Source organism: Aethina tumida, chromosome 1 (assembly GCF_024364675.1).
Source record: "Aethina tumida isolate Nest 87 chromosome 1, icAetTumi1.1, whole genome shotgun sequence".
In the NCBI taxonomy this organism is placed as follows: domain Eukaryota; kingdom Metazoa; phylum Arthropoda; class Insecta; order Coleoptera; family Nitidulidae; genus Aethina; species Aethina tumida.
Window position 1 is genome coordinate 5,784,090 of NC_065435.1, and position 20,278 is coordinate 5,804,367.

Here is a 20,278-nt window from a genome sequence, read left to right on the forward strand (position 1 = left end):
AAAAAAGATTTAGTAATAACATCTACTTAATTAAGCAATTAAATATCAATTAAAAAGTGTGTAACAGAATTTTAATTATTTAATTTTCTTTATATTTATTTCGTTTACTTACTATAATTTTAGACAAGACAAGACAAGACAAGGGAAGTATCTAATAAACTTTAAATTTTCCCCACACAAATTAATCTTGTGTTCTGATATTTTTATTAAACAAACATATTTTTAACAAAATCTATTTAAAATTTCATGTAATTCTGAAGTGAAGTATCTTTTAGATTTTATGTTTTTCTCCACTTAAATTAAACTTGTATTCTGAATTTTTTGTTAAATAAATATATTTTTAACAAAGTCTATGTAAATTTCAACGTATACTGCAGGAAAGTATCTTCATCTTTTAAATTTTTCCCCACACAAATTAAATTTGTATTCTCCACACAAATTAAACTTGCCTTTTGATTATCTCAGTAAACAAATATATTTTTAACAAAATCTAAGTAAATTTCAACGTATACTGCAGGAAAGTATTTTCATCTTTTAAATTTTAAGGTTTTCTCCACATAAATTAAACATGTATTTTGATTATTTTATTAAATAAATATATTTTTAACAAAATCTATGTAATGTAAGTTTCACGTAATACTGTTGAAAAGTATTTTCATCCTTTAATTTTTAAGGTTTTCTCCAACGAAATTAAAATTGTATTCTGATTTTCTTATTAAATAAATATATTTTCAACAAAATCTATGTAAATTTCAACGTATACTGCAGGAAAGTATTTTCATCTTTTAATTTTTAAAGTTTTCTCCAAACAAATTACACTCGTATTCTGAATTTTTTATTAAATATATTTTTAACAAAATCTATGTAAATTTCAACGTATACTGCAGGAAAGTATCTTCATCTTTTAAATTTTAAGCTTTTCTCCACATAAATTAAACTTGTATTTTGATTATTTTATTAAATAAATATATTTTTAACAAAATCTAAGTAAAGTTTCACGTAATATTGCAGGAAAGTATTTTCATCTGTAAAATTTTAAGGTTTTCTCCTCACAAATTAAAATTGTGTTGTGATTTTCTTATTAAATAAATATATTTCTAACAAAATCTATGCAAATTTCAACGTATACTGCAGGAAAGTATCTTCATCTTTTAAATTTTAAACTTTTCTCCACATAAATTAAACTTGTATTTTGATTATTTTATTAAATAAATATATTTTTAACAAAATCTAAGTGGTTTCACGAAATACTGCAGGAAAGTATATTCATCTTTTAGATTTTAAGTTTTTCTCCATTTAAATTAAACTTTTATTTTGATTTTCTTAGTAAATAAATATATTTTTAACAAAATCCAAGTGAAGTTTCAGGTAATACTGCAGGAAAGTAACTTCATCTTTTAAATTTTAAGATTTTCTCCACACAAATTAAACTTGTATTCTGAAATTTTTATAAAACAAACATATTTTTAACAAAAATCTATGTAAATTTTCACTTTTACTGCAGGAAAGTATCTTCATATTTTAAATTCTAGGTTTTTCCCCACACAAATTACATTTGTATTCTGATTTTCTCATTAAATAAACATATTTTTAACAAAATCTAAGAAATGTTTCACGTAATACTGCAGGAAAGTATTTTTATCTTTTAAATTTTAAGTTTTTCCCACACAAAAATTGAACTTGTATCCTAAATTTTTTATTAAATAAATATATTTTTAACAAAATCTGTTTCACGTAATATTGTGCAATTTATTAAAATTAGAAAACGTATTAAAAAATAATAATTTAATAACAAAAACAATTATATTTAATAAGCAATAAATGGAAAATACTTAATATGTGTTTATTACTACAAAATTATTTATTTTTTTCTCTTAAAATGTTTATTACTTCGATCATTTAACGCAATCTTCTTAAATGATTTTTACACAAATAAATTCCCTGTGCAATTAATAGAAAATATTTAGTACGTATCTATTATTAAAATAGTTTGTTTTCATTTAATCTTCATTGAATCGTTATATTTAGTGTGCCAGTAATAGAAAATACATAGTAACGTATTTACATCTTATAAATATATAATTAAAATTAAAAAAACAAAACAAAAAAAAATCTATTAGAGAAATAGAGTAAAAATATCCCCTTAATAAAATTTGCCAAATAAAATGTGAGTAATTTTAGATTAATAATAAAACACATAAATCCAGTGGCCACATTTCATTGATTTGTGGTGTCAAGCTTGGGGTAATAGAGGGTAGTAAATGAATAAAAATTCAGACAAAAATATTGAACATATTGATCAGAATCACTTTTTAAAATTAATAATAAGTTGATCCTCCTCAGTGATTCAAACTTCCTCAGCTCTCCTTGGCATTGATCTAATAAAGTGGTCAATTTCATCCCTTCCATACCACCTCTACTTGATGCTTAAAGATCCATCAAAGTTCTGTGGAGAAAGGACAGAATTTCGAAGTGTCATGTGGTAAATCATGAGATCTTGGTGAATCCAAAGTAACCCCCACATTATGAAATCGTTTTTGCAGGGTTGAAAGGTAAAGTGGGGTTTTAGAATTTCACACCACACCATAACTCCGGCTATTTTGTCCACAAAACTTATGGACTTCGTCTTCTCCGAGGTGCCTTCTAAAAAGTACCCCACCTTCAGCCCATTCTATTCCATGTCTTAAAGTTGTCCTTCCCCACATTAATCCAACCTTTGACCAAGTTGTTGCCATATAAAGAGAAGCACAAACTGGGGTAAGAAAAATTCTATGGTCAACACTTCCTTCTCCTGTAAACCACTGATTAGCAACTGCTTTTGTGGTCATTGTGGTCATTTTATTTTGATCACGTGAAACTGTCTTTTATTTTAATTAGATTTATCTCCATCACATTTTATTCAATATATGTATTTAGTTGTGGCAAAAAATCTTCATTCATCTGGGGATCAACTGAATGAGTTTTTGGGTTAATATCTGCTCCACAGATGACACTAATCGTGTAACAGCAGTGGCGAAAAAAAATTTTTAGACCGTCAAAAGAGAAATTACCCCTTCCCCCACGTGCCGACCTCAGAACGCAGCCGAAAAATCCGTTCAGCACCAAGTACTACGGATGTTGTACGAATAAAATGCGTCGCAGTAGGTCAAACATCTTATTTACTTTCTACAAAAACATCGTGCAAATTTCGCCCGTCTATTTTCGTCCAGCACACACACACACACACACCCAGACCACATCCAATTAAAGGAAAACCGTCGTGGTCCGGCGTTTACGGACTTTTAGGAAAGACCGCTCCTGAACCGGTGCCAGGAAAACGATGGGAACGACCTCGTGTCGCCGTCCTGCACGGTCCCGAGAACAAAACAACGTTGGGCGTCGCGGCCGGTGCATCGGAGACCTCGCGGCCGCCTTTTTATATTTTCTCGCCGTCCACCGACGACCTCAGCGGGGCCCACGCGTCCGTCCGATGCCGTCTATTTATTATTTTCGCACGCCACTTTCTCAGAAGCCTTTATTAACCGGAGTCTAAATTTAGTGCGGACGGCAGAAACGGCGGAGACCGATCGACGCTGGTGCTGGCCAATTCTTACACAACTTTCTGGGATGTCGACTCTGGTTTTGAGGCAATCTGCGACTTCTAATACATATATTTTTTTGTTAACAAGGCGTGAACACAAAGGATGATGATTACGGTGCTTTGTTAATGTTGTGCGATGTTTTTCAAGGTTGGAGTTTTCTAAGTTTACTGACTAAACTGGCCCGAGATGAAATCACATCTCGTAAACAACGAGCGGGATAAGATTGCACTTGGAAATCTTTCTATTTTTTTTTTTTTGTTAAATTGCAACAGTTAAAACCAGTGATCGTATTAATTTGCATGTCTACGTAAAGTCAAGGATCGACAACAAATCAACAACGCCACGCTGATGATGGAATGATCTTATGGAAAAAGTTGCGGAATAAACAAGTTTTTTCCTACACATCTAAAGCAGCGACGATGCAAGTTCTTCCAAAGATTTTACATATACGAGAAAAACATGTACTTTATATTTTACAAGACAAATTTTATTATAAAGAAAAATGTATGATTATTAATTCTGCCTTAAACTTATTAAAATGCAATATTTTTTATGAAATTCAGTATTTTTCCATATTAAATTTCTATAATGGTTCAATTTATCCTAAGAATAGTTTTTTGAATTTTAAATATATATTAACTTAATTTTAATATAACTTTCATTCCATGATTTAATTGAACAGAAGAAATAAATTAATTAGAAAAATTGGACTTTTAATTCTGTCTCAGAATTATTAATATGCAATATTTTTTATGAAATTTGGTTTGTACCCATTTGAATACAATTTACATTTAAAATAGTGACAGCAACAATATTTATAATAATTTAACACACTTCTTTATTAAATTTATATATTTGTATTTAACAAAGGGTTCGATTTATTTTAAGAATGGTTCTTTAATTTTTAATATATTTTTAAGTTAATTTTAATATAACTTTCATTTCATGATTTAACTGAACAAAAGAAATAATTCATTAGAAAAATTGGATTTTTAATTCTGCCTCAGACTTATTAATATCCAACATTTTTTATGAAATTTGGTTTGTAACCATTTGAATACAATTTATATTTAAAATAGTGACAGTAACATTTTTTTAAAATAATCAATACACTTCTTTATTATATTTGTATATTTGTATCTAACGAATGGTTCAATTTATTGAAAGAATAGTTCTTTAATTTTTAATATATTTCTAAGTTAATTTGAATATAACTTTCATTTCACAATTTAATTGAACAGAAGAATAAAATTTATATTTAAAATAGTGACAGTAACATTTTTTTATAATAATCAATACACTTCTTTATTAAATTTGTATATTTGTATCTAACAAATGGTTCAATTTATTTAAAGAATAGTTCTTTAATTTTTAATATATTTTTAAGTTAATTTTAATATAACTTTCATTCCATGATTTAATTAAACAGAAGAAGTAAATTAATTAGAAAAATTGCATTTTTAATTCTGTCTCAGACTTATTAATATGCAATATTTTTTATGAAATTTGGTTTGTATCCATTTGAATAAAATTTATATTTAAAATAGTGACAGTAACATTTTTTTATAATAATCAATACACTTTTTTATTAAATTTGTATATTTGTAGCTAACAAATGGTTCAATTTATTTAAAGAATAGTTCTTTAATTTTTAATATATTTTTAAGTTAATTTTAATATAACTTTCATTCCATGATTTAATTAAACAGAAGAAGTAAATTAATTAGAAAAATTGCATTTTTAATTCTGCCTCAGACTTATTAATATGCAATATTTTTTATGAAATTTGGTTTGTATCCATTTGAATAAAATTTATATTTAAAATAGTGACAGTAACATTTTTTATAATAATCAATACACTTTTTTATTAAATTTGTATATTTGTATCTAACAAATGGTTCAATTTATTTAAAGAATAGTTCTTTAATTTTTAATATATTTTTAAGTTAATTTTAATATAACTTTCATTCCATGATTTAATTAAACAGAAGAAGTAAATTAATTAGAAAAATTGCATTTTTAATTCTGCCTCAGACTTATTAATATGCAATATTTTTTATGAAATTTGGTTTGTATCCATTTGAATAAAATTTATATTTAAAATAGTGACAGTAACATTTTTTTATAATAATCAATACACTTCTTTATTAAATTTGTATATTTGTATCTAACAAATGGTTCAATTTATTTAAAGAATAGTTTTTTAATTTTTAATATATTTTTAAGTTAACTTTAATATAACTTTCATTCCATGATTTAATTAAACAGTTAATAATTAATTAATTAATTAAAACAAATTTTACTCCATAATTTAGTTGAATAGAAGAAATAAATTCATCAGCAGAATGTGTTTTTAAATTCTGCCTCAAACTTATTAATATGCAATACTTTCTTATGAAATCTGGCATGTGCCTATTTAATACAATTTATATTCAAAACAGTGACAGCACTACATTTTTATGTTAAATTTGTATATTTGTATTTAACAAATGGTTCATTATATTTTAAAAAATGATTAATTATTAATATATTTTAAAGTTAATTTTAATATAAATATTTATTCCATAGTTAAGTTCTTTAAAATAATCTGATTTTTAATTGTGCCTCAAACTTATTAATATGCAATACTTTCTTTGAAATTTGCTATGTACCCATTTAATATAATTTATATTCAAAACATTATTATAATAATCTAATACATTTTTATATTAAATTTGAGTATATGTATTTAATAAATGGTTCATTTTAATTTTTAGTTCCTTAATTTTTAATGCATTTTTTTTTTAATTTTAATTAAAATAATAATAATTTATACATTTTGAATATACTTTGAGCTGATTTAAGAGACCAGATTAAGACTTAAATTTATTGCACAAAATTATTATTATACAATATTTCTTATACAATTTGTTTCCAGCTAAGATTATTTATATTTCAAATAGAAAACAGCATGATTTATTACAATTTAATGTATTCTTATATTAAAATTGTATATTTGTTTTTAATAAATGGTTTAATATTTTATAAACTAGTTCTGTAATTATTAATACGTTTTTAAGTTAATTTTAATTTATGTATATTTTTTTATTATAATAATTATATTAATAATAATAATGTATAAAATATGAACAATATAATTATTTCCATAAGTCTAAAAAACTGCACACTAAAAGACCTTAAATCCATGAAAGTCAACACAACTGACGTTAATCATGTTGTTGATGGCTAGCCTCTAATTCCATTTAATAATGGCATAATGTTAGAAAAAAAAATGTGGTCTTATTCACGTCTATTTTAACAGGTTTTCTATTATCGAACACGTAAATGACTCAGCGAATCCTAGGGAAGGTCAAGGAATTAAATTTTTTATTTGCACCTCCTTGGACGCCGGCCGCGTTTATGTTAGAGAGGTGAAACAAACTCCCCATCCTTCCATTATTCAAATGTGCCAACTGAACTGGATGCAGTTCGGAATTACGGTGAAGAATATAATTTAATTAATTGCTTTATACACAATTAAGACAGTTTATTAGACCATGAACCGTGTCAGACGTAAGCTTTACAAACAAGACAACAAATAACTGGTTCCTCTAGTGTTCAACGACCAAATAAAATATGGCAATGGGCAATTTATTACGAAATACCGAATATAATCGATTTTGTCAACAGCTCCGCCTCACAATTTTGGACGTTTATATTGATAAAAAATTTAAAATTAACTGAATTAACTAACATATTGTTAATGGGTGAATAAAGTATTCGTTATAGAAAGTGGCAGTGTTTTCTATTTTCGGTTGTACAGTTCGTTCAATTCCAGCGATGCAAGTTGATCACCTTAATGAAGCGCCTAATAAGGCTGTAAATTTCTGCGTGTATATCGCTTTGACCTAATACACCAGTAATTGTGAATGTTACACGGCTTAACGATCTATTATTGTATTACAAAAATGTAAATTGTCATTATCAATTGTCACATTGCACAAGAAAATTGTTAAAAGTGTTCAAGAATTTGTTTGAAAAGAGAAATTGAATAGTTTTGTATTGTTTTTGCTACTTGCTTTTAGGCTTTCACCTACAACAAGAGAAACACAATTGTCGTTAACAAAATTAAATGCCCCTAAATTTGGCACCATCAAAAGTGATTAATTTAAAAATATTTACATCACAAATTACATTTTATAAACAATAATTTATCAGATTAAGAAATCTCAGATAACTAGTACAATCTGATTGTTTTTTAAACAAGTAATTGCTAAATAAAATAGTATTCATTTGCATTGAAAAATAATTTTTACACGATATTTTCCAATTTTACACATGCTTCGCTGATTATAATCACTGAAACTTATCATAATATTTATGAATTAATTATTATGAAGTGATAATTATTAATTAATAACTATATTAAGATCCCGCGTAGAAATTTGACTAAATAACTCACTGATATCATGAGCAATCTGATTTTTTCTTATCTAAGAATTAATTATAAATCAATTTGTCCTAATTTTAAATAATTATAGAAAAGTAAGTATATAGTAATTGTTTCTTATATAAAAATTAGTTTATTTCTTTGCACAATATTCTGCTAATCGTTAAAAAAAACTATAATTTATTTTCTTATTTAAAATATTTCAATTAAAAGTATACTAAAGTACATATAGGAAATTAAATATTTTATTGATATATATCAATTTTTGTTTTAATTGAATTTTTTCATTTTATTATCAAATTGTGATAATTATCTAATAGTATTACGTTTTTTGAAAGCCTGAAAATAACTCACAGATAACAAGTACTATTTAATCCAATTTTTTAAATTTAAAATAATTATTTTGTTTATATTTTATAAATTTAAAAATGAAATTTTAATATTTTTTTTTTAATTCAAATAGTTATTTTTAATTTTTAAATATAATTTTATTATTACTATTATTATTACTATTTTAATTAATTCTTCATTTTTAATTTTTTAAACTTAATATTTAAAGTATTATAAATTTAAAATAACATTTTTTTTTTAATTTAAATGGTCACTTATTTTTTGAGCTTATTTCAGTTTATAAATAATTTATATAAATTTAAATCCCTCTTTTAATCTCTTAAATTTAATATTTTAAGTACCGTATTTTTTTTTAAATTCAAATGGTTGTTTTTAATTTTTTGAATTTATTATTTCAATTTTTATAAATATAAATAAAAAATTTTATTTTTTTTTAATTTAATTGTTTATTTTCAATTGTTTAATCTTAGTTACATTAATTTTACATATTTTAATTAAAAAATATATGTCTTGTTTAATTTAATTGTTTATTTTTAAGCTTAGTATTTTAAACTTTATAAATTTAAATTAAAAATTTTATTATTATTATTATTATTATTTTAATTAATTGATTATTTTTCATTCTTAAACTTAATGTTTTAGATTTTATAAATATAAACCAAAAATTTTATTTTTCTGGTTATTTTTAATTTTTTAGGGTTACTATTTCAATTTTTATAAATATAAATAAAAAATATTATGTTTTTTAATTAAATTGTTTAATTGTTAATTGTTAATTTTTTAAGCATATTTTAAATTTTATAATTATAAATAAAATAACAATTTCATTATTTTTAAATTTAAATGACAATTTTTTATTTCACAATTTTAACTTTTTTTTAATTTAAATGGTTATTTTTAATTTTTTAGGGTTATTATTTCAATTTTTATAAATATAAATAAAAAATATTATGTTTTTTAATTAAATTGTTTAATTGTTAATATTTAATTTTTTAAGCATATTTTAAATTTTATAATTATAAATAAAATAATAATTTCAATATTTTTAAATTTAAATGGCAATTTTTTATTTCACAGTTTTAATTTTTTTATTTAAATGTTTAATTTTAATTTTTTAAGCCCAATATTTCATCTTTTATAAATATTATTTATTTTTTTAATTTAATAATTGTTTAATTTTTAAACTTACTATGACGAGATTTATAAATATAAAATAAAAATTTTATTATTTTTTAATTAATTGTTTATTTTTAATTTTTTAAGCTTAATATTTTAAATTTTATAAATATAAAATAACAACTTCAATATTATTTCAATAAAATACCAATTAAAAATACAAAAAAAGAAAATAAATATAAATCAAATACGATATTTTTTACATTCAATTGTTTATTTTTAATTTTTTAAATTTAATATTTTAAACTTCATAATTTTAAAGTAAAAATTTAATTTTTTTATGTTAATTGTTTATTTTTAATTTTATTATAATTTCATTTTAATTTTTTTATTAATTTAAATTTTTGACGAGAAAAAAATAGGGAAAATATAAACTCTTTAGTAAAAGGTTATAAAAATAAATTTTATTTTTTTAATTATTTGATTAAAGAAAATTTAAGAATTTAATATTTTTCATAAGAAACTAAACTGGACTTTTTATCATTTTTGGTTAATATTTTTATTTTAAAATTGTGATAATATCTGACATTTATTATAAATAATGAATTATTTAGAATTTTGAGTTTAGAAATATTTGATAAGGATTAATTAATAGGAAAATTACTCGAATTTTTTAGAATTTTTACTTGAAGTTTTGTCAATTTGAGATACATGAAAAGTTGTTAATATTAAAGAGCTACACAATTAATTGAAAAACACAAATTTTGTAATTTGCCAAATTTGTTTTGGTAACACTAAGGACTACCAAAATATTTTCTTGTTTACTCTCTGGTTCAATTTAAAATAAAACAAATCTCCGCATACAATCCACCTCGATACCTTGCGCTAGCTACGTCACCAGTCAAATTTTTTCGTAAATATTTAGGTGTTTCGCCTTTGCGTTACCCTCTACACATTTAGAAACCGTGTTTTGGAGCGCACAAACACCAGAACAAAGGTAACGACGTCGCGTCCTTGCTCAACTCTGAACGATAAAGTGACGTATCAAAAATAATTAGTTAATTACATATTCCAGTAAAATTGTTTTCGTGAAAAGATAACGAACGTCGACAATGTACAAAGTACTTCGCATCTGGGGTTGTAGTGGGGGTGGGCGCCATCCAAAACCCAACCCGAAACCGTCTATTTCTGAACCGAACAAAAACAGCCCGCGAACGTAAACACTTCTATTTATAAAACGAAAACACACAGCAAGAAAAAAAATAGAAACAACTAATTGTAAGAATAAAAAATGTTTTTTTGGTGGTGGGCAACAATGGCTTATGCAATATTAATGAGCCGGGTTCAAAAGGCGATCGATTCAAATGAACCTAATTCGAAAGCCATCGGACGGACAATAATATCGCGTTTGTCCCGGCTGCATTTTAATAAAACCCACACCAAATGGATCAAGGCCGAGTTTGAATGCAATTCTACTTATTTTTATATTAAGTACGGGCTATTTTCAAAGGTAAATCGATGCGTTTTTTATTTTCTTTATATATATATAAACATATATACACAGTGAGGTCAGCCCCTGATTGCTATTATAAGTACAAACAACAATTCATAAGTAAACGACTGTCCTCTGTTTTGTTGTAAATGTTGACTTGTAACGTCTACTTTTTGCAGGAAAATCGAATTTATCCAAGTTTCTTTAAACACATTAAATGGTCATAACTATAAAACCGCATTGAATAGAAAATAAAAATACCTTTCAAATGAGTTATCACAAGATCACGCTAAAAAATTTACTTGATAGTAATATACAGTGGTGGCCAAAGAAATAGGACTTAATACAAATTTTGTCCAATCTGTATAAAAAATATGTTTTAATATTTCTATACTTTTTTTTGCTTTTTTTTTTGTTACACATCTTATACTATAAACGTCGGACATGTTACTTACAGTGGTGGAAAAAAGTAAGGAATATTTTTAAAAATTGGGTTTTTATGCCCTGGATTTTTTCTTATATGTTGTAATCGTGTTAAACAAATTCGTTTGTTTGTGTTTATCGTCCAGTATACTAATATTGACGTTCATCGTTTTTTATTTAGGTCCTTTTATAGGATACATTTTTTGACATGAAATAAAGTATGGAATATTATTTTATTTACGGTCATTTGTACTTAAATTCTTAACATTTTTGGTCGGTGTCGTGATAGTAATGCCTAAACACGTTTACTTTTCACTTCAATTTAGGAAAAGAGTAATTGAACTTAGTAAAAGTGGCCGATAGCAATGTGGAATGTCAAAAACATTACTTAGAGTGCTGTTTCGAAGATTCTGTGTAAATTCCCCACTCAAGGTGATGGCTAAAATTATTAAAGTGTGATTTCTAATGAAAAATTTAACTGTGCTTAAATGGCCGTCTTAGTCCCCCGATTTAAATCCTATTGAGCACTCTTGGGAAGTATAGCAGCCAAAGATTACGGCACAAAATATTGAAATATTTGTGTTATTGTTAATTTTTTATGAATATTAATAAAATATTCCAAACTTTTTTCCAGACCAAATTGATTTTTTTTTTATTAAAAAAAAACAAAAACATGTGAATATCATTGTGATTAATGGGCCGATCTTGCAGTAAATTAGATTTTTTCATAGTTTCAACAGATTAAGGAAAACATTAAGTAACATTTGTAACAAGTAAATAATTATTCCTATACTTTTTTCCAACACTGTAAATACAGTATGAGAGATGTAAATGGAATCTTTCGCCAACGATGATTTACCAATTATTAGACGTTTGAAGAGAACGCATTTGTTTCATAATTATTCAAAATTACGTTGGTAATTGGGTGAGGAAAAATATACGCGTTCCATTGCCACTTTGATACGCATACATAATAGTTTTAAATGGCGATAATGAAGGGCAATTTTGTTTGATTAAATGGAAAATACATTTGAACGAAGCGTGTGTCGTTAAATGAATCTAGTTGCGTTACATGTTTTTGTTAAAACTCGAGTTGATGGGTAATGAATAATTGATAACTGTGTTATTCATTTGTGCATAAAGGTGAAAATGCTAAAAACAAGATAAACAAAATAATTCAACGAAATTATTTGCAAAGTGTATTTATTTTTATAACGTAAAAATATATTATCATTTTTATGCTTTTTAAAACTCATTAACATTAAAAATAATAATTGGTAGTTTCACTTTTTTAATTTTAATGAGAGGTATTTTTTGGTACAAAGATGAAAAGAAGAAATATAAAAATATAAATATAATTCTAATGTTCATTGTGCGATAAAAACATTCATACATTGTATATTTCTTTCAAAACTTTCAAATAAAAATTAAAAATAAATATAATAAGTGATGATTTATTAAGTATTAAAACAATAAACAATGATAAATTTACTACAAAATATTTACTGAAATTAAAATTTCAGATTCCAATCTAATATTCAAATTAGGTATAAAGAAAAGGATAATTTAATATAATTTAAAAAATTCAAATTTCCTTTAAATTTTTTGAATTGAGTATAAAATATTTTTAGAAATTATATATTTCACCGAAATTAAATAAAGAAATAGAATAATAGAAACATATTAAAAAATTGTTTGAACAAAAAATAGAATTATAATAATCTTTTATTTCCATTTTATTAACAAAAACATTATTTATTTTAAAATTATAAAAATAGGGATCATTTGTCACTTTTTAAAATATATTAAATGATATTAAAAATAATTTATAGTTTCATTTTTTAAATTTAATAAAAATTATTTTTTTTTTTTTAATATAAAATTTTAATAGAAGTGAATAAAAATGAAATATAAGGATATAAATATAATTTTTAATATTCATAATAAAAACATTATTTCTTTTAAAAATTTTAAATATAAAATTTTATTCACTTACTAAACACATTAAGTAATATTTAAAAAAATGATTTATTAAGGATTAAAATATTAAATATAATGATAAATTTATTTAATTTAAAATATTTATAGAAATAATGATTTCATTAAAATTTTAGTAAAGAAATAGAATATATTAAAATAATATAATAATTATAATAATAAAAAAATTAATTGTCCTCTCAATTGTTTAAATTTAATATGAAATTTTTTAGATTTTACTATAATATTATTAAAATAATTTCTAATTTCCGTTATATTAAAGAAAGGTTAAAACAGACAGAACAGATAATATTAAGAATCATAATCCATAGTTTAATTGATAAAAAATATAAACATAATTTCTCAACTCAACACACGTTGAGTAATATCAAAACAATAATTTATGATTTATTAAGGATTAAAATAATAAACACAATAGTTCCAGAAATTATAATTTCATTAAAATTAAATAAAAGGAATAGAATAATATAAAAATATTAAAAAAAAAAGAATATTCATAATTTAATATGAGAATTTTTTGGATAAAGAATATAATATAAATATTACTTAAATCATTTCAATGTGCAATTGTTTAAACATAAAATATAAGTAATTTCTAATTTCAATTTCATTAAAGAAAACATTATTTATTTTAAAAATCAGAATCATTTGTCACTTTTTAAAATACATAATATTAAAAATTAATTAACTGGTGGTTTATTAAGTTTTAAAATAATAAACAATAAAAATTAATACAAATTTAACAAAGCATATTTTTTTTTTCTTTTAAAACATTAAATAGAAAATGAATATGACATTTTTTAAAATGCATGATGAAATTAAATAGAATTTTATTAAAACTAAATCATAAATATTTTTTACAAACTTAAAGAATATAATTTTGTCATTTTTTTAGTATGGAATATTTTTGACATTAGAATTTAATTAAAATTAATTTAATTAGAACATTTTTAACATAAAACATGTTAAGTACTATTAAAAATAATAATTGTTAAAATAAATTTAAAATTAAAAATAAAATAACATGTACCCAAATCAATAATAAAAATAATATATACTTTGATACGAATTAAATATTAATTATTATAATTTTAATATAAATATTTCATTAACCTGGTAAATTTCTGAAAATTCCTTTAATAATGTTATTTTTTGTTGCATTTTTGTTCTTAATTTGATTCTTAAATATTTCAGTTATTTTTATGTTTAATTTCTTATACATATCTTATTAGAAAATTGTTTCCTGTATATAATATTTCTTATTGGCACTTTTATTTAATTAATAATGAATATTATAAAATGAAATAAGTGTTTTAAATAACAGGACAAACTAACTAAAGAAAGTATCAACTTTTTATTGTGTATGGTTATTTATAGTAACTTATATTCGCCTTATCTAAATTTATTCTAACTTATTAAAACACAGACGTTAATCCGTTCAATCTGTGAAGCAAAAATAGTTTCATTGTTTTGTATATCCTCATTTCGCCACCACCACGTCTTGACTTTGCATAACAACATCACTGTCAACACGCAATTTGGGTCCATTATTCACAAAATCACACAGATAAACAATTGATGAATCATCATTACCTTCCACATTTTAAGATTGTTGCATCATTTATAAATATATTTCCAATTTCTAATACAAATTACTGTATATCTAAGTCCAGATAAATAAAACATAAACAAAACAAATAAACCGTCTGCCAAATGGTCCTATTGGACTGGCACAAAAACAAAACACGCTTATTCTAATAAAACAAAGAAACTACTGACTGACAACTATTTATAAAATACATATGGCTACTGGTTTACCTCTTGGGTGAGTTCTAGGCCTGGTTCAGTAGCCGGTTCATTTGTTGAGGTAGGTTCGGTGTGGGGTTCATGTGTGGTGTTCTGTGGTGCAGGCACCTCGGGCAACGTTTCAGCTAAGGTTTCGGCATTGGCCAGCGGGGCACCCCTTTCAATGTTCAACAAGTAGGCAGTGACATCAGGGTGTCGATAGTAAGGCCGGTTGTATCTGCCCAATGAGTTTAGGTCAGCGAACAAGTCCCTTTCGTAATTCAATAGTACAGAGTCCAAACTTTTGGGGTGAGCTAAGTGTGATCTTAAAGCGGTCGGGCTGAGGCTCCTCCAACTGGTGCCGTTGCCAAAGTCCAGGTTGGCCACCGTGTTGTAGATGTTGTAGTCCAGCACGCCGTTCTGATTGACCCGCAACAGGCTCAGGATCAGGGCCAGTTGCAGGAGCTCGTCGCGATACACCTTTTTCAACAGCAACATGTTTGTTTGTGGGTTTGTTTTTCACCAGCGACACTTAACCTATAAATTTGTTTGAGGCGGTTTTATTCGGGGCTTTGCGGCAGGTTCATTGTTCAGCACGGTAAATCACAAATTACATAACGGGAACATTTTACTTGTAGTGGTTTTCTTTAATCAGTCTCATTGTAACAGACGCAAATAACAGCTGATGCACTCGTTTGACAGTTCAATACACTTGACCGGTAAATTTGGGGTTAGTTTTACCTGACACTGGTTTCTTTGTTTTTAAATGACTCACTTGACTGTTCGCACACAGACACAACGATTATTTATAACGTCGTACCGACAACGTTTTATTATTAATATTGACGTGCGGCGCACCGATTCGAAATCGCCAGCTCAAATACACACAAACAAGTTGGAACAAAATGCGCACTGAGCAAACGGGACCGTACCTACAAACGCTGCGATCAAATGCGATGTGTAAAATTCGCCACAACTCAACTCAACAAAACTAGAGTGGGGCAACTCATAGACCACCACTTGCATCTCTTTGTTTTATGCACACGCTTTCCAAAACAACATTTTTCACAAGGCAGACCGAAATATCTGCGCATTTCGTCCGTTTTTTAATAAAACAATAAAGGAACACCGTTTCGTACGGCGACAAATAAACAAACGCAAACAAACAGATTATCTTACCCGACAAAATGATATTTGTTCCTGGACGGTGAATCCGTAGATCATGTGAAAACGTTGCTCCAACAGGATCATATCGTAAAACTTTTTGCTAAATTAACATAAACCGGACTAAATTATTTTAGAAATCGTCGACGCTCGCACGTTCAAAGGCACGAGTGACGTCAGGTTGTGTTTTTAAAAACGGTATAAATATTCATTTTGCCCCCTGCCCTTGTCATAGGAAGTGATTTCGTATTCAAAAAAATCACTGACACAGTAAACGGTATCGTATCGGCCCCAAAAAAACGGTACACATTTAAATACGCATTGAATATTTATTAATAATTACAACCCTAAGGTTTTGTGACAGTTAAAACCTCACTTTTATTGACCATAAATTCGTTCAATTGATGCTTGTCCGGTTTCCGTGAGTTAATTGAGCCACCACAGATTAATAATATTAGTTTAAATTTAATAATCATTGTTGGAACGTTCTAGAAGTTTGAATTTTTAAAAGTGGCGGTGGATGCGTGCGGCTGTTGCGCACTGAAATCGAATAAGAACAGTCCAAATATGTGCGTTCGGATAATGATTATGTGGGTTTAGTGATCTGAAGGAATAAAAACAAGCGATTAAGTCACAAAGACAACAGTCCAGCTTTGATATCCCACCCATTTCTGACGAATTTTTATTTTCACTTGATAGCTTTTTATTATAAATTATTGCGGTGTTATTAAGAACATTTTATTCTTTTTAATATAATTTGATAAATGCTGATTAGTCATATTATTGATGTTATTTTAATGTGTGTCAGTTTTCATTTCACACTTGTTATCGGTATAAAGTATTTTACTCAATTGTACATTTTTATTATCATGTGAATAATTTATTCATTATATTGATATAAAATATATTATAAAATACACTATCTTGCATTATTTTAAAACTAGATTATTTTCTTATTATAATAATTATGTTACATACAATAATGCTCGATAGTTTATTAAGCATTAATCAATTATGTTTTTAAATATAATATACAAAAATCAAATTAAATTGCTCTAATTAGAATTTTATTAAAAGTCAACAAATAAAGTTAATCGTATTTAAAATCTGTAGCTTCTAAAAATGTATTATTTTAAAACATTTTTTTAACAATAATAAAAACAATTTATCAATCAATAATAATTATTGTTATGTTTAAAATTAGCAACATCCGATATATAAAATTATCGGAAGCAAATTTTATTTATCGGAATTATTTGATTATATCGAAATCTGTATATAATTTATTAAATATATTGATAGATATAAAATATATTCCATTATAAAAACCCAAAACTGGAATAATTTTAATTGTAAATAGTTTTTAATATCAAATTCTTAAGTTGCTTTAATTAGAATTTTATTAAAAGTCGATAATTAATTTTAATTAAAATTTGTATCTTCTAAAAGTGTATTGTTTTAAAACATTTTTTAAACATAGGTATATACTTTTAAAACGTTTTTTAAACAATATTTAAAAAAAATGTATCAATTTAATAAAAATTATTATAGATAAACTGAAGGTTTCCGTTATAAAATTATTTGTTTTATATGTTTTTAAAAATTATTTAATTATATCTATATCTTTTAATAATTTATTAAATATATTCATTGATATAAAATATTTTATAATATAAAAACTCAAACCTAGAATAATTTTAATTGTAATAAATAATATTTTTAATATCAAATTCTGTACTTTAATTAGAATTTTATTAAAAGTCAATAAATAAAGTTAATTGATTAAAATTTGTAGCTTTTGAAAGTGTATTATTTTAACACAAATATTTTTTATGTTGTTATCTTTAAAATTAACAACCCATCTTAATATATTAAACTTAAACTGAAAGCTTAAATTTAGTGTAAAATATTTTTTAAAATTTCATATATTTTAAAAATATATTTAATTAATAATAAAGACTCTAAAATAGACAGTATTATTAACATAATAATATAAAAAAAATTATAAATAATTTCTTAAATATTTCTTATTTGATTATATAATATATTAAAATTCCAATAAGATTTTAGTATTTTCTTATAAGATTATTGTTTTTTTTACACGTTAATTGTTGTTCAAATAGTTGAATAAAAACAAGCGATTGAGTGACGAACACAACAATTGATATCCCACCCATTTCTGACGAATTTTTATTTTCACTTTGATAGTCTTTTATTATATATTATTGCAGTGTTATTAATAACATTATATTCTTTTTCATGTAATTTGATAAATGCTGATTATTCATATTATTGATGGTATTTTAAATAGTGTCAGTTTTCATTTTACACTTGCTATCAGTAAAAAGTATTTTACACAATTGTATATTTGATATTTTATCATTTAGTGATATATCGATATTTATGTCTATTTCCGTTATAAAATTATGTTTGTGCATTTGTGTTTGTGACTCAATAAATAAATAAACTTGTTGTAATTAAAACCTGTAGCATTATTTTAACGTATACATTTTTATACACAATAGTAAATAGTTTTTTAGAATTTCATTAGATAAAAATCAAATAAATATAAAAAATATATTTAATTAATCATAAAGACTCTAAAATAAACATTACTAACACGATCTATAAAAATGAATTTCTTAAATATTTATGTAAAATACATTTTCTGATATGTATTTGATCTATTATAATTCCAATACGATTTTAATATGTATTTTGTATTATCTTTTTGTGTTTTTAACACTTTAATTTATTTTAACAAGTCTTTGTATGAATTCAAATTTATAATAATATTTTAAAAAATGTATCACATACATTAATATCACACATATAACTTAAAATAATATATTTTAGTGGATACCCTTTGGTCGTTATAACAATCTGTAAATGACAAGGCATAGGTTCAACGAGATATCAGCATCGGTCGTTTGAAATTGATTTCCATGACTCTTCAATTAATAAGCACAATTCATCTGAATTTGATGGCTTTTGGTGTTTTAATCGAGACTTATATGTCGTTACATAAGTTTTCAATTGAATTTAGATCCGCTGGCAAATCGAGGACCTCAACATGATTATCTTTTAGCCAATTAATTCATTTTTATTTGCCTAGAAGACAAGACAGGATCTCGTTTACTGATTCTTCCAATTTGTCTGTACATAAAAGGAGTTGGCCTTTTGTTAGCACGTTTTCTTATTATATTTTCAAGCGAATGTGTTGTCTCATATTTGTTAATAACATTGTAAACCATTTTTAGGGAGCATCTTTTCTTTCTTTTGACAACGCCAACAATATTTAGACCTTGATTTTTCTTGTCATTATTTCCCTTTTCTCTGGAGTACACTGTTTCTTTTTTTCTGACTAAAAGAGTTATTCAATAAAATATAAATCCTACTACTAATAAATTCTTACTATTAAGAGTATTGTTAAATATTTGAATACACTATTTCTTTGGCCACCAAATCAAACTAATGCGTTTAAAGTAATATCACAAAAATTTGAATTAAATTCTTACAGAATATTTAATTTTAAATTTTGTACTATTTCTCTGACCATTATACTTACCTAAACTAGGTCAATAGGTCAATAATAGAATGTAACAATTGGGAGAAAAAATAATAAAAGTAATTTTTATTTCAAGTAAACAAATATAATATATTTCTAAAGGTATATTGTTTGAACAAAAAACTTTTCAAATTTTTAAATATCATTTTTTCGCAATAATAAATCATCTTATTAATAGTAAAGTAATCTTTAAAATTAACAACTTTTTTATATATTACATAAAAACTGAACTAACTGACCTAAATTAACATAATTTGTTGTTTCTTTATGTGTAATATGTTAATTATAAATCTAATTAGATTTTAGAGCTTCCACACATTTTTTGTTGTTCGATCTCAACAATATACTGAGGCAATAATTGAGGTAAAAAA

The 20,278-nt window shown here is 24.4% G+C and overlaps 1 protein-coding gene across 1 annotated transcript in view; it reads right to left on the minus strand.

Annotated features, from left to right (window-relative positions):
• The window catches only part of LOC109594902 (segmentation protein cap'n'collar), a 75,259-nt gene extending 59,119 nt beyond the window's left edge, over positions 1-16,140 (minus strand). Inside the window, exon 1 of the mRNA XM_049961686.1 lies at positions 15,209-16,140. Coding sequence (XP_049817643.1) covers positions 15,209-15,673 — 465 coding nt within the window. The 5' untranslated portion in view covers positions 15,674-16,140. The remainder of the gene's footprint in view (positions 1-15,208) is intronic.
• Positions 16,141-20,278: the final 4,138 nt, after the last annotated feature.